General features: G+C 37.4%; 1 protein-coding gene across 13 annotated transcripts in view; it reads left to right on the forward strand.

The window, feature by feature from the left end:
• Positions 1-16923, forward strand: part of TBC1D31 (TBC1 domain family member 31) — a 123009-nt gene that overhangs the window by 81109 nt on the left and 24977 nt on the right. For 8 of the 13 annotated variants that reach the window (XM_034966551.3, XM_055116898.2, XM_003820487.4 and 5 more), the window contains 6 exons: positions 2795-2928; positions 3247-3426; positions 5029-5261; positions 5810-5962; positions 6916-7051; positions 10817-10909. In XM_034966551.3, coding sequence (XP_034822442.1) covers positions 2795-2928; positions 3247-3426; positions 5029-5261; positions 5810-5962; positions 6916-7051; positions 10817-10909 — 929 coding nt within the window. The remainder of the gene's footprint in view (positions 1-2794; positions 2929-3246; positions 3427-5028; positions 5262-5809; positions 5963-6915; positions 7052-10816; positions 10910-16923) is intronic. The other 5 variants (XM_055116896.2, XM_034966550.3, XM_034966546.3 and 2 more) reach the window with 2 other exon arrangements.

Raw genomic sequence — 16923 nt, forward strand, 5'->3', positions numbered from 1 at the left:
GGAAGGGAAAAGTTGAAGACATGGCAAAGGCAGATGAAGTTTCATCATGAAAGAAATGAAAACCTACATCCCTCCTAAAGGGGAAACAAAGAAGTTCGAGGATCCCAATGCATCTCACAAGAGGCCTCCTTTGGCCTTTTTCTTGTTCTGTTCTTAATATTGCCTTGAAATCAAAGGAGAACATTCAGCCTATCCATTGGTGATGCTGCAAAGAAACTGGGAGAGACGTGGAGCAACACCACTGGAGATAACAAACAGCCTTTTGACAAGAAGGCTGCAAAGCCAAAGGAAAAATGTAAAAAGGATATTGCTGCATACCAAGCTAAAGGAAAGCCTGATGCAGCAAAAATGAGAACCATCAAGGCTGAAAAAAGCAAGAAAAAGGAGGAGGATGAGGAAGATCAAGAAGACAATGAATAAGTTGGTTCTGGCACAGAATTTTCTTCTTGTCTATAGAGCATTTAACAGTCCTGTACACACTCACTTCTTTTAAAGAAAAAATTTGAAATGTAAGGCTCCGGAACATTTGTTTAAACTGTACAGTGTCTTTTTTTGTATAGTTAACACCCTATCGAATGTCTTTGGATAGTCTTGTCCTGGTGATATTTTCAATAGGATTAACTTCGCTTGGTACACTATGGGGATTATAAATTGGCATGGAAATTTAAAAGCAAGTTTTTGTTAATCCACAGCACAAATTAGTTATTTTGAATGGGGATAGTAGTTTTTCATCTTCAGTTTTCTCTAATGTAGCTTATACAAAATAAATGTTTTGTTAACTGAATACCACTCCATAATTGCAAAAAAAAAAAAAAAGTTGCAACTGTTTTGTTGACATTCTGAGTGCTTCTAAGTAAGCACAATTTAAAAAAATTTACTGAACTTCAGCTAAGCACTAGCACTGCTGGGATATGCCATCGTTTTGGCTTTTAGGTTTATAGTCTAGTTGGGACTTAGAAGACATTTTGAAGGAAAAGTCACATCTACGTATAATTTGGAATGTATTTGTAAAAGTCTTTTTTAGACACTAGAGTCTCTTTTATGACCAGACATAAAGTCTTTTGGTTTAACAAAGACTCTCCACACAATTATCATTTCTCTGTATTTTGCTATCTGTCAGTTCTCTCTCTAGGTCCTCTACCCATGCTTTTGTGGTGGCATCAAAGCAGAATAAAAATACTTAAGAGCAGGCAGACGGTTACTGTATGCAGTAGGATATCCTCTTGCTAAGGAAAAACAGTGCTCTCTTAATGAAGATTGTAAGGATCAGGCCTTTGGGTATATGTGTGGTGTTTTAAGTTCTCAGAACTACCAGTGTCTGAGACATAACAAGTACTCAGGTACTGAACCATATTTTTCCACTTAAAATTAAGAGCTGGGCTGGGCGCAGTGGCTCACACCTGTAATCCCAGCACTTGGGACGGCAAAGGCGGGTGGATCAACTGAGGTCAGGGGTTCGAGACCAAACTGGCCAACATAGTGAAACCCTGTCTCTACTGAAAATACAAAAAAAAAAAAAAAATGAGCTGGGCATGGTGATAGGTGCCTGTAATCCCAGCTAATTGGGAGGCTGAGACAAGATAATCACTTGAACCCGGGAGGCAGAGGTTGCAGTGAGCCAAGATCGCGCCACTGCACTCCAGCCTGGGCCACAGAGTGAGACTCCGTCTCACCAAAAAAAAAAAAAAAAAAAATTAAGAGCTACAGAGAATTTGAAATATTTTTTAAAGCTCAGTCTTTGCAAGATTTTATTTCTGACTTCATTATTAACTCAAATTTAAATGATCAATAATAAGTGAAATAATGGAACTCCAGAATTGGAAAGTTCTTATAAACCACTGTAATCTAATATTCTGCTGATAAAGCCTTCTTTTGCTATTTTGAGATAGGAGATCTTATTATCAAAGGATGAATCTACAACTCAATATTTAAAATTAAAAAAATTTAAAAATTAAAGAAGTTAAACATAGTCTTATTGAACAAAAGAAATCGATGGTCTTATATACGGTTTTGAGAACAATCTGTGGGTCGTTCTACTGATTACAGAGTGCAAGTGAGTCAAAGTCAGCCTTAGAGTTAGTTGAATATATTCTACTTTGGACTAGCTGACTTTCAAAGAATGCCACTGTTACTGATTGGTTGGTTTTCAAGTCAAGTTTACTGAAACAAGTTGTCAATGATCAATTAGATATAAAACCAGTCCTGGTGGCTATTTCCTGGTTATTCCTTATTACCGTGCTTATAGAACAATCAGTCTTTTCCTCAGAATGAGGACATTTTTATTGTCATTATAATGTTTAAGGGATTAGGGATACAGTATATACACATTTGTTTTTGTATATTGCTGATGTAATTTTGAACATTTTCCTTAAGTTTTCTAATTTTGATTACATGTGAATTTTAGTAGATTTGAGGAGATTGGCATGCTAATGTTGATTACATTTAATGAAGGGTTAAATAGGGGCCCTTTTTAAAAAGATCATTTCGTTAATCAGGTGATGAACAAAGCAGGAGTCAGGAGCCAGAATGCCATCAGGAGTACTTTGGGAAGTTGTGATTGTTTTAATTAACACTTTTTCATTGACTACTGTAAGGAAATTCGCAAAATTTCTGTAAACATACTATGTTAACATGATAGAATTTTAAAATCGATTGTCATACAATAGAAAGAGTTTTTTTTTATTATTCATGGACATATTGAGAACATAAAGATTGGATACATTTAAGAATTGCAAAGAGTTTTGATAACATAGAAAGATATTTAAAGATATGTTTTCTTTTTTTTCCTTCATAGTCAATTGGTGTCAACACTGGTTTGAATATTTTCCTAATCCTCCTATCAATATTCTTAGCATGATAGAAAATGTTTTGGCATTTCATGACAAGGAACTGCTGCAACACTTCATAGATCATGATATAACCTCCCAGGTAAGAAGCATAAGGTTTTTAGAATAACATGCCTTATTTTGTAAGCTAACATTGGTTCTGGTATAAACAGTCTTTTCTTGAAGGAGTATAATAAAAAGCATACTACATGTTGTATTTTTAACAGTATTCCATTCTTTTTCTTCATTAAACTGCCTTCCTGAAAGTCTGTAAAGAAGGGTCCAAATTAAGGTAGTTATTTTCATAATTATGTATTTAATATGATTTTCATAGCTTAAATCGAAGGTAAGGGAATATTACCAATGACTCCCTTTTTACTTTTCCCTAGAAAAATAATAAATTTTTCCTTATCTGTTTTAGCTATATGCATGGCCTCTTCTTGAAACTGTGTTCTCAGAAGTGCTGACAAGAGAGGAGTGGCTGAAATTGTTTGATAATATCTTTTCCAACCATCCTTCCTTCCTTCTGATGACTGTTGTAGCCTACAACATATGTTCTAGAACGCCTCTGCTCAGCTGTAATCTTAAAGATGACTTTGAGGTAACGGTCCTTGTTCTTAAGAGAAGATTCTCAAGTATCAGTTATTTCTCTCTTTTTTTTTTTTTTTTAAATTTTTTGAGACAGAGTCTCGCTATGTTGCCCAGGCTGGAGTGCAATGGCGTGATCTCGGCTCACTGCAACCTCCGCTTCCTGAGATCAAGCGATTCTCCTGCCTCAGCCTCCTGAGTAGCTGGGATTACAGGTGCGCACCATCATGCCCAGCTAATTTTTGTATTTTTAGTAGAGATGGGGTTTCACCATGCTGTCAGGCTGGTCTCAAACTCCTGACCTCGTGATCCACCCACCTCGGCCTCCCAAAGTGCTGGGATTATAGGCGTGAGCCACAGTGCCAGGCCATATCAGTTATTTCAACTGAAAAATCCATTTATTTATTGAGTCCCTGTTATATGTCAGACACTGGTGCTAGGTAGTAGGAATATAAAGGATAACAAGTTAGACCACATCCCTGCCTGTGTACAGTTTATAGACAATAAAGTAGGCAATTATAGCAGGCTAGTAGTCTTATAATCATAGCTTAAGAAAAGAATCATGATAATATTGGGGTTTGTGCTTTTTGCATTTTTTTTTTTTTTTTTTTTTTTTTTTTGGAGACAGAGTCTCGCTCTGTTGCCCAGGCTGGAGTGCAATGGCGCAATCCCGGCTCACTGCAACCTCTGCCTCCTGGGTTCAAGAGATTCTCCTGCCTCAGCCTCCCGAGTAGCTGGGATTACAGGTGCCCGCCACCACGCCCAGCTAAGTTTTTTGTATTTTTAATAGAGACAGGATTTCACTAGGTTACCCAGGCTGGTCTCGAACCCCTGACCTCAGATGATCCACCTGCCTCGGCCTCCCAAAGTGCTGGGATTACAGGCATGAGCCACCACGCCCGGCTGCTTTTTGCTTTTATAAAGGATGTTTAACAGGTAGAGAGTTGTTATTCTGTGCATAATCTTATCATGACCCATCTGGTCTTAGAGGGTCTGAATGCTTATTACACATGCAAAAGGTAACTATGAGAGTTTTGAGACTTGGCAGGAAAGTGTCTGAAAGAAAGCATTAAGATCATTATAAAAAGTAGACGCTCTTTTGGTAGACGAGATGAATTAGTTGGGTTCTTGTGTGTGTGTGTGTGTGTTACTTATTTAGTGGTTACTGTCCAATTACACTTTATTTTTACTTCATAATCCCGTGATACATTAATTTGGATCTTCCAGCAAAACAAGATAATGTGGAAACTTTTTAGATATTTTTAAAGAAGCAAGCTAATTTATTTTCAAAGGCTAATTTATAATTTATTTTGGATTTTGAAGAAAAAAAAAATCCAAGCAGAGTTTGTTCCATTGTTGAAGCATTCTTTTTCTATTGTAAGAAAAGCCTTCATTTTTTAATTTTATGTCAGAATTTCTTATGATTGTGAAACTCTTACATTTTTTAAATAAATTGTCTTCGTTGTAAAACTTGAGTAAAGAAAAGCTTTAATGAATTTGCAAAAAAATATATATTCTTAAAGATAGATATACTTTTTTTAAATTCTTGTTTTAATTCTACCTCATAATTGCTTTGTCAGGTAAATCTTGATTTAAACACCAAGTTTTCTTACAGTTTTTTTTTCACCATCGGAATAACCTGGATATAAATGTTGTGATTAGACAAGTTTATCATCTCATGGAGACCACGCCTACTGACATTCATCCAGACAGCATGCTTAATGTTTTTGTTGCACTGACAAAAGGGCAGTATCCAGTATTTAATCAATATCCAAAGTTTATTGTGGACTATCAAACACAGGAACGAGAAAGAATAAGGAATGATGAACTGGATTACTTAAGAGAGAGGTAATTATGGAATAGTTTTTCTTTTTCTGATATTATGTTATAAACATAATAAGAAAATTTTAATGAAAAATACATTTGGCTGAGTGTGGTGGCTCAGGCCTGTAGTCCCAGCACTTTGGGAGGCCAAGGCAGGCGGATCGCAAGGTCAGGAGTTCGAGACCAGCCTGGCCAACGTGGTGAAACCCCATCTCTACTAAAAATACAAAAAATTAGCCAGGCATGGTGGCACGCGCCTGTAGTCCTAGCTACTCAGGAAGCTGAGGCAGGAGAATCACTTGAACCCAGGAGGAGGAGGTTGCAGTGAGCGGAGATCACGCCATTGCACTCCAGCCTGGGCGACAGAGTGAGACTTCATCTCAAAAAAAAAAAAATGCATTTAAATTATGAGTATTTGTGTAAAATCAGAGTTTGAAGGCTAGAAATATTAAAGATAGTTAATTCTTGCATATGGAAATAAAATAGATTATACATTAATCGGTATACATTTTGTGTTTTGATGATTCTTAGCTTTCTTCTTTGTGTTTTCATAATAATATTACCTACTTAAGGCAGACAGTTGAAGATATGCAAGCTAAAGTCGACCAGCAAAGAGTTGAAGATGAAGCTTGGTACCAGAAACAGGAGCTGCTTCGTAAAGCTGAAGAAACAAGAAGAGAAATGCTCTTACAAGAGGAGGAGAAAATGATACAACAAAGACAGAGGTATGTGTTATCACTTTAAAAAAAAAATCTGGACATATAAATTAGTTGAATAATTTTTATGCTCTTTCATTTTTTCATTTTAGAAACAACATTATATATAGGATTACCCAGCTGTAGCATTTCTATAAAGCAACTATTAAGTTAATAAAAAGAATCTTTATATACCACTTTTCAAAAAAAATTGCTATGTAGTAAAATGTAATTCTAAAGCTATGCTGAATATAATACAGCTTTGCACGGATTAATGTTCCTTGAAGGACATTATTTAGAAACATTATTCTATAGTGGGCAGAAATGCTTTGTAATAGAATGCTAGGTACATCACCTTTAGTGGAGTATAATTTTTTTAATTGTGTTTTAAACATATCTGTGTGACCTGACAGTTGTAACATAGAATGATTATGTCATTACCCATTTAACACTTCGGAGGACAGGGGAATGAGTATTAAATGCTTAGTCAAAAGTATGTTAGCTGGGTGTGGTGCCACATACCTATAGTCCCAGCTACTAGGTAGGATCACTTGAGCCCAGGAGGTCAACATAGTGAGACCCTGTCTCTTAAAAAATAAAAAGAAAAAACTTAAAAATAAATACATAAAAGTATGTTAATAAGGTAAAATGTGTAAATTGGGATAAACATTGAGACTAAGCCCAATAGTTGGGAAACTCACTTCTGTGTTTATTGATTCTTATTCTTAGATGGAACTTTATGTAACAGATTTATAGTGTGGGTTAAAAGGAATTACTGAACTGAGCCAGTGAGCTTTCTACTAAAATTCTCAAAGCATAAGTATACATCATCTTTGGTAACGGTGGAGCAGTTCTGGCATTCTTCTTTCAAATAAAGGATATCAATTGTATTGAAATGATCAGCATGGCAGACCTGTTATGAAAAAACTAAATCATATTAGGAATTGCTGTATTTGTTCCACTTGATGTATTTTGTATTTAAGGCTAGCTGCTGTGAAAAGAGAGCTGAAAGTAAAGGAAATGCACTTACAAGATGCTGCAAGAAGGCGTTTTCTGAAGCTTCAGCAAGATCAACAGGAAATGGAACTAAGAAGACTGGATGATGAAATTGGGAGAAAGGTTTATTATTCTTAACTTAGTTCTCATACATCATCTCCATTTACTCTCACTTAAATGTAATGAACACCTTCAAATTAAATAATATTCTTAGAGTCCACCATGAATACTAAATAGCCACTTTAATTTTATTTACTTTTCACCTCAGCTTTCTCATTCTCTTTTGTATTTCATAAATGGCTAAATATTTAAGAAATGCCAGGAAAATTAGTCGAGTGTCCTTGGTGACTATTTCTCTAAAACTAGAAATATCAGTATCAGTTAGCCATTAAGTTTTTTTTTGGTTTTTTTTGGGTTTTTTTTGAGACAGAGTCTCGCTCTGTTGCTCAGGCTGGAGTGCAGTGGCGTGACCTCAGCTCAGTGCAACCTCCGCCTCCCGGGTTCAAGTGATTCTCCTGCCTCAGCCTCCCAAGTAGTTGGGATTACAAGTGCACGCCACCACACCCAGCTAATTTTTGTATTTTTCTTAGAGACGGGATTTCATCATGTTGGCTAGGCTGATCTCAAACTCATGACCCCAGGTGATCTGCCCACCTTGGCCTCCCAAAGTGCTGGGGTTACAGGCGTGAGCCACCAAGCCCGGCAGTTAATTTTTAATTAGGGGACATATTCTTTTTTCATATAAAAATTATCTGTGGCCAGAATAAAAATAATTTCCAGTACAAAACATACAGAATTCAAAATTGACCTTCTCCATTAGTTCTCATATCATCCCCAGAGAAACACTATTAAAAAATGGTTAATTGGCTGGGTGCGGTGGCTCATGCCCGTAATCCCAGCACTTTGGGAGGCTGAGGCGGGCAGATCACCTGAGGTCAGGAGTTCGGAACCAGCCTGGCCAACATGGTGAAACGCTGTCTCTACTAAAAATACAAGAATTAGCTGGGCATGGTGGCAGGCGCTTGTAATCCAAGCTACGCAGGGAGGCTGAGGCAGGAGAATTGCTTGACCCTGGGAGGTGGATGCTGCAGTGAGCCGAGATCATGCCACTGCACTCCAGCCTGAGCGACAGAGTGAGACTCAGTCTCAAAAAACAAAAAAAAAAGGTTAATTACATAGACTTTCAGGTATGTTCTATAGATAGAGGAGTAATTATAGTCATGTTTTCCTATATTTATACAAAAATGGGATTATTCTTATTATACATTGTTTTTGTAACCTGCTTTTTAAAATTACATATGCTGAATATCTTTTCATATTTGTTATATGTGTATCTATTTCTCTTTTTGTGGTTGTATAATATTCCATTGAATTAATAGCTTATTTAATCCTTTGCTATTGGACATTTCGGTTATTTGCAGTGTTTTGCAAATAACAAAACCATGCTACATTGTAAAAGTCTTTGAGTACTTGCACACATACTTTTGTTGAGTAACTTCTAAATTATGCCAAATTGTTCTCTAAAAATGAAACAGTTTCAGCTCTTTTAAGTCTGTAAGAGTACCCACTCCCTAGTATAGTCAATTGTACTGCATCAGTCTTAATATTTGCCAAGCAGATAGATGACAAATCGTCTATTTTAATTTGCCTTTTTTTATTGTTAGTGAGGTTAAGTATCTTTTCTGTTACTTATCTTCCATTTGTAGAATTACACATTACATATTTGTATCATTTGTCCATCTTTTTGTCAAGTTAGACTTAACTTTCTGTCAGGTTAGCTTACTTATTTCCAAAAGGCAAGTCAATTGTCCCAACACCATTTGTTGACTATTATCCAAGTCATTTGCCAACTGATGGTTTTTACATATTAAATTCTCTTACATATTTGATCTCCTTCCTCGCTTTTTCTATTCCTAAGCCAGTACCACACTGTTTGAATGACAGTAGCTTTGAAGTGTTTTACTAACTAGGCCTAGTTCTCACTCATTAGTCTTCCTTTTCAGAGTTTTCCTCAGTATTCTCAAATGTTTATCATTCCAAGTAGACTTTAAGAATTGTTTCACTTTTGGAATTCTCACCTCTCCTAATCCTATTGGAATTTTTATTAGGATTGCACTGACTTTATGCACTAATTTAGAGTTTCAAGCCTAGTTTTGATAAAATACTAAGTATTTTTTAAGTCTTTTTTTTTTTTTTTTTTTTGAGACAGGGTCTCATTCTGTCACCTGGGCTGGAGTACAGTGGTGCGATCCCGGCTCACTGCAACCTCCACCTCCCAGATTCAAGCAATTCTCATGCCTCAGCCTCCTGAGCAGATGGGATTACAGGTGCCTGCCACAACACCCATCTAATTTTTGTATTTTTAGTAGAGACAGGGTTTCACCATGTTGGTCAGGCTGATCTTCAACTCCTGACTTCAAGTGATCTGCCCACCTCGGCCTCCCAAAGTGCTGGGATTACAGGCACCTGGCCTAAGTCTTTCAAAGTATTTTTAATTCAATAGTATTAGAAATCTGTCATCTCTTTATAGCATGATACTTCTTGTTTTGTTTAAAGCTTGTTAATTTTAAATTGGTTTTCAAAATCCAAGATTTCTTTTAATTTTCTCGTCTAGTGAATGAGATTGATACTTCATTACTGTAGAAAAGTGTATGTTCTTCCCGCAAAGTAAGCTCAGAACTCTGATGTCTTTATTCTAAACCCCTTTGAAACAGGAGGAGGCATTTTTTGGTCCAAGGATTCTATAAACTCCTTTCAGCAACATGATCTGGCCTCCGCCTACCCTTCCAGCCTCCTGTCCTCCCAGCTACCTGTTCTGATGTTGTGCTCTGACCCTGCCAAACTGCAAAAGCTCTTCTCATGGTTCAGACTCTAGCAGGAAAGGCTGCTTGAATCTGAAGTGACAAGTACATGTGACTGTGAACATCTGTTAGCAGCAAGCAAAGCTGATTGGTTTTTGCTGTGGCACATAGCTGTTTGTATCTCTGAAAATTCATAAGTAAAAGAGCTCTGTAATTGAAATTCCTAAAAAGCGTGATTTGCTAGGCCACACCTCTCCTCCACTTCCTGGCATTATTACTGTTCTTGCTTCACACAATCAAGCTTCCCCCAACCTTTGAGCTAGCTCCTTTCCCAATAACCTCTTTAAATTGAACTGGTCCTGGTCCATGTTTCTCTTTTAGTCTTTGGATATATATATATGTTTGCACATCCAACTGTATTCTCATTTAGTGTTTCTCCTATTTTAGGTATTCGATAGCATGTCTTTTACCATAATGACAATATCTAACATTTCACCTTATATCTAAGATCATTTCTAAGAGTCTCTAGAGAGTGCTATATCCCATATCCAAAGCCTCTAGTATATAGGAATAAAAAGCCTCCAACTAATCAAATTTTGGAAATAGGTGAACTCTAAATTAATTCACTTGGAGCAGAACACATACAGGTTGAACCGTCTGCAAGAAATTTAAACCTAGAATTGTTAATTGTCAAACCATACTTATAAAAGTAGAGAAGTTTAGTCAAAAAGAGCATTAAATAAATGTTATATTTTTATCTACCCCAGATTTAAATTGCTCAAGTTTTTCTAACTCATGATATTGGTTACTGTAATACTGTAAGAACTGCTGTCTGTTATTCCAGTCTGAGTAGATGGGCATATGGTACTGTGCTTTTTATTTTTAAATTAAACTTAACTTTAACTGAGAGATTATTCCTAGATTCTGCCGTGAATATTAATCTTTGTCTGTTACTCTGGTTTCAAAAACCCAATTGCTGTTATTTTAAATACTGTTAGTAGGTCGTTCAGATTTCAGGATTACTAAATATGTTAAAAATTATTTTGTAAATTCTTTTTGGTATTTACAGTTTGTTGTTTGGCCATAGGTATATATGAGAGATCGAGAAATTGCTGCCACAGCCAGAGACCTAGAAATGAGACAGCTGGAACTCGAATCACAAAAGAGACTTTATGAGAAGGTATAATTCAGTTATTTCCAACATAAGAAAAGCAGGTTTTGGCCAGGCTCAGTGGCTCAAACCTGTAATCCCAGCACTTTGGGAGGATGAGGTGGAAGGAGGATCACTTGAGCTAAGGAATTCCAGACCAGACCTGGGCAATATAGTGAGACCCCATCTCTACTGAAAGTTTAAAATTTAGCTGGTTATGCTTACCTGTAGTCCCAACTACTCAGGAGGCTGAGGCAGGAAGATCACTTGAGCCCTGGAGTTCGAGGCTGCAGTGAACCATAATCACATCACTGTACTCCAGCCTGGGCAAACAGAGCGAGACCCTATCTCCAAAAAAAAAAAAAAGAAGGAAAAAGAAAAGCAGGGTTTGTATAAACCCATTTTAGACTGTATTTATTCATGGTTTTCTAGTGTTCATTTTATTCACTTTTTAAGCAGAATATAGTGCCATGCAGGATTGTAAGGTAGCCAAAATGTCTGAATGTACAGTTTGTTGTAATTATTTAATTCATGTTTCTGTTAGCAGCTTAGTCTAGTGTCTGAAGCACCAGATGTAGGCCCCAGATTTTGCCTCAGGATTTTTTACCAACTTACTAAATTTTCCTGTAATTACGTAATAGTGACTACAAAATTACCTCAATACCTCACAAGGATCCTGAAAGGTAAATCAGTCAGGAGCTGTAAAGTACTTTCTTTCTTTATTTGTATTTTTATGTATTTATTTTTGAGACAGTCTTACTCAGTTGCCCAGGCTGCAGTGCAGTGGCACCATCTCAGCTCACTACAACCTTCACCTCCCCTGCTCCAGTGATTCTCCCACGTCAGCCTCCCCAGTAGCTGGGACTACAGATGTGCGCCACCAAGCCTATCTAATTTTTGTGTTTTTTGTAGAGATAGGGTTTCACCTTGTTGCCCAGGCTGGTCCCAAACTCCTGGGCTCAAGCAATCTTCACACCTCGACCTCCTGAAGTGCTAGGATTACAGGCATGAGCCACCACGCCTGGCCTGTAAAGTACTTTAAATTGGAATCTTCTGGAGTTAACTCAGCAAATATCTGCTTAGTACTTACTATTCAGTTTTCAAGACACTGGAAAAAAGGAGCTTTGTTAATATAAATTTTTATTATTTAGGAAAAATGTTTTGTTACTCATTTAGTGTTGAAACTGTAAGTTTTCACTTCTTTCAGCCCACTTAAAAAGTCAGACCTTTTAGCCTGGGCAACACAGCAAGACCCCCTCTGTACTAGAAATACAAAGAAATAGCCAAATGTGGTAGTGCGCACCTGTGGTGCCAGCTATTCAGGACGCTGAGGTGGGAGGATCACTTGAGCCCGGGGGACGGAGGCTGCAGTGAGCCAAGATTGTGCACTTCAGCCTGGGTGACAGAGTGAGACCCTGTCTCAAAAAAAAAGTCATACTTTTAGTTTGAAATTAGTGATAACTGTGAATTCACAACACATAACATATATGTTTGATATCCACATTAGGTGAGATTTAAACCATATAGCATCCATTTACACCTATACCACTTTTAAAGTCTCCACACTGAATTTCTTCTAGAACTGAGCAAGGGATTTACAGTTTGGCTGAGTCTCCCATGATTTGGAATTAGATGTAATTCATTTGGACTAAGCTAAACTTTACTATATTTTCTTTGGGGGTGGAGGATAGTGGCAATCGAAGGGTATAATTTTAGAACTAACAGGGAATTTGCAAGAAAAATACTAAGAATTTCCAGATATTTGTCTCTCAGATTTTTAAACACTAACATTCTACTAAATTTGCTTTCTCTTCCTCTTTTTCTCTACCTATGCACATATATACACACAAACATATACTTGTTTTTCTGAACTGTTACAGACCTGATGCTCCTTTACCTCTAAATACTTCAGTGTATATTTCCTAAGACCAAGGAATCTTCTTATATAACCACAGTACAGTTCTCAAAATCAGAAATTAACATAAGATGATCTGATATATAAACCTTATTCAGATTTGATCCATTGTATCCAAAATGTCCTTTAGAGCAAAAGAAAATCTGAGCTCTCATCCATTGTTTTGTTGTTGTCACTTTAGTCTCCTTTAAAATAAGAAATGTTCGTGATTCTGTCTTTGTATTTTATGACATTGATATTTTTTGAAGCATGTAAACCAGATAATTTGTAGAATGTCCCTTAATTAGCATTTGGCTGTTGTTTCTTCATGAGAAGATTTAAGTTACCCATAGGAGTGCATAACTTTAATCTGTGGCATTCCTGCAACAGAAGTTATGTTTTGAGATGGAGTCTCACTCTGTCACCCAGGCTGGAGTACAATGGCGCGATCTCGGCTCACTGCAACCTCTGCCTCCCGGGTTCAAGAAATTCTCCTGCCTTAGCCTCCCGAGTAGCTGGGATTACAGGTGCCCACGACCGCACCTGGCTAATTTTTGTATTTTTAATAGAGATGGGGTTTCACCATATTGGCCAGCCTGGTTTCGAACTCCTGACCTCAGGTAATCCGCCCGCCTCGGCCTCCCAAAAGCTGAGATTACAGGTGTGAGTGACTGCTCCCAGCCTATGCTGAGTTTTTTTTCTGTGTATCAGAATGGGAGGCAAATGTTTGTTAATCTCTTTTTGCTGTCTTTTGAAGGAATTATTTATTTAAACAAACCAATAGGATTAGAGAAGAGTTAAACTATTCATCAAAACAAATATATGAAATCCTGAACTTTATCTGGTCAGTTAGGTACGGATATGCTGCCACTACCTTTTTCAAATTGGCTGTAGTGATTGCCACTTTACCTGCCCAATTTATCTCTTACATTAGGTTGATTAAATGTATCTATTTCTAAAGAAATTATGTCCCAGAAAACCAACAATATTATGATTACCTCCACATGAGCTCAACATTCCATATGTATCTAATTTGAATCAAATTATTGTTCAACAAAAGAATGAAACTAAGTATAAACTAAAAGAAACAAGTAAATACTGACCTGTACTCCAGATCCCATCCCCTCATAATCTTCTAGGACCTCATTTATCAAGTCTGTTTTCTATCTGTCTTTCACATGTATGTACCTTCTCCTTCGCATAATACCAGTCTTGCAAAGATGGCTATAAAGATTAAATGAGTTAATATGTATTTTTCTGTGTCAGGGGTCCCCAAGACCACCCTCAGATTCAGTGATTCACTAGGATTCACAGAACTCCAGAAAAGCTCTTATATTCATGGTTACATTTTATTATAGTAGAGGAATACAGATTAAAATCAGTAAAGGTAAAAGGCACATGGAGTGGAGTCCAGGAGAGACCAGGCAGAAGCTTCTAGTTGTCCTCTCCCAGTGGAGTTGTACAGACAGCATTTAATTTCCTGCAAAGATGTGCGACAGTATGTAAGACTATTGCCTACCAAGCAAGCTCACTCAAGCCTTGGTGTCCAGGGTTTTACTGGGGGTCATGTAGACATGGAGTGTATATGTGGCTGACTTTAGTTACTTTCTCTACAGCCCCTCCAAAGGTCAAACTGATAGAGTATGGCCCATGGTTCCCACCAGATCCCATCATTTAGTATAAACCAGCTGGCATGGCCAATATCTCCAGGTATACAGACACTCTTATCAGGCAGAGTATTCCAGGGGCTTAGAGATTATCTCCCAGGAACTGATCAAGGGCCAGTCTTTTCTTTAGAATGTGCAGGTTTTGAATTACTCAGGCCTACTGAGTTAACCCTTTATTGCACAGTGTCTGATGTATGATACATATTGGATAGATACTAGTTTCCCTCTTTTCCCTTTGGCGTAAAAAGCTCTATTATTTTAAAAAGCTAATGGACAACTCCAGTATGCACACGTCGTCCAATATGTTTCTTCATACCACTACCCAATCTTTGATCCTCTTCACCATTTTTAGAGTTCCATTGTTTCCTCTTAGTCCTTAATCTCTACACATACATGATTTTACTTCTTTATGGAGTAGCTAAAATTCTATGTTCTGCTTTTCTTCTTCGCTTAATAAAATTCTTTTTAAAATTCTTTTTCTAAATGGCTACATATTTTTGTAACTGTCATTGGTAGTGGCTGCTGGTGAACCATAACTTATTTAAGCTTTCTTCTGTTGTTAGATGTTTAAGTGGTTTACAATTTTTGATAATAAGCATCTTTACATATATATCTTTTTGCATATAATTGAAAGATATTTTTATTTTTAGCAAATTATAAAGGTAATTATGCTGTCTATAGATGATTAGAAAAGTAGAAAAAAATCCCTCGAGAAATAACAACTGCTAATGTCATTAATAGTGATATGAGATTATTTGATACATACAATTTGTATTTGGCTTTTTTAACCTACATTTTCATGAAGGCTGTTTACTATCCTTCTCCCAACTACTGTACCTGTTAGCATTTACTCTCCTATATCCCTGCCCCTGGCAGCCACGAAGCTACTTTCTGTGCCCATGGATTTGCCTATTCTGGATATTTCATATAAATGGAATCATACAATGTGTGATTTTTTATGACTGGCTTCTTTCACTTAGCATGTTAAGCATCTTTTCATATGTTTATTGGCCATTTTATATTTTCTTTGGAGATAGTGTGATTAATGTTTACTTAAAGTATGTATGGGTCATATTTCTTGTTTTGTTTTGTTTTTGAGACAGAGTCCCACTCTGTCACCCAGGCTGGAGTGCAGTGGCGTGATCTCAGCTCACTGCAACTTCTGCCTCCCGGGCTCCTGCAATCTTCCTGCCTCAGCCTCCCAAGTAGCTGGGACTACAGGCGCACACCATCACACCCTGCTAATTTTTGTAGTTTTTATAGAGAGGGTTTTACTATGTTGCTCATGCTGGTTTCAAACTCCTGGGCTCAAACAGTCCTCCCACCTTGGCCTCCCAAAGTGCTGGGATTATACGTATAAGCCACTATGCCTGGCACATATTTCTTGTTTTTTTTTTTTTTTTTTTTCAAATAGTCATGTGATTTTTTGTTGAAAACTAGACATTTTAAATACAATGCTCCTCAACTTATGATGGGGTTATGTCCTGATAACTTATAGAAATATTGTTAAGTTGAAAATTCATGTAACACCCTGAGAGACCCATCATAAAATCAAAAAATCATTACGTCAACTCAAAGACTGTCTGGAATATAATGTGGCAATTTTGGAAATAAGATTGTCTCCCCTCCCCAGGGTTTCTTCTTGTTTCTTTGCTTAGTGACTTTTCTGAACTAATTTTGAAAGTCCCTATTCTTTGTTGTATATAACCACTGACATCTCTACTCAGGTAGTTTGGGGGTCAGCAAATGATTGAACAGAGATTTTAATAGATTCTTTGAACCAGTAAGCTTCTAGTAGTTGTTGAGGGGCTCTGTGTGCATGTTAGGGCACGCCTTTATCACTCAGCTAGGCAGTTTATACTTTTTAGATTCCGCTTCCTGGTTATGCAAAACCTCAGAGTTGACCAGAAGTGTGAGATCTTAGGTCTTTCTCTGGTCTGAGAACACAGCCCTTAGCATATGCACAGCCTTACACATGCACATGACCTTCCAGGAACCTATCAGAGCTTTTTTAAGCCTCCTGGGGACATCTGATTCTCCAGTTTTTCCTGTTAAGCTTTTTACTTAGCCTATTGGTTGCTCTTCTAAGATCTACTGCCCCAAGTAGCCAAGATACTCAACAGTTTGCTCTAATTGTTTTCAGCAACTTCCCCAGGGATAAGGCTGTTCTGCACTAGGTGAGCTCTGAGTGAGATCAAAAAAGACAGCCTTAGGAGTGGTCTTTCAGGGACCACCAGACAGGTCAAACAGTGACAGTTCTCCAGCAATGGTGGTTTGAAGGAGCTCCATCCAACCCCCTTTTGCTTGGCTTCCTTCCTTGGCTTCCAGGCTGCTGGTTTTCAAGACTAATGCATAGGCTGGACATGGTGGCTCACACCTGTAATCCTAGCATTTTGGGAGGCCGAGGCAGGCCGATCACATGAGGTCAGGAGTTCGAGACCAGCCTAGCCAACATGGTGAAACCCTGTCTCTACTAAAAATAC

The sequence above is a fragment of the Pan paniscus genome, chromosome 7 (genome assembly GCF_029289425.2).
Source record: "Pan paniscus chromosome 7, NHGRI_mPanPan1-v2.0_pri, whole genome shotgun sequence".
In the NCBI taxonomy this organism is placed as follows: Eukaryota; Metazoa; Chordata; class Mammalia; order Primates; family Hominidae; genus Pan; species Pan paniscus.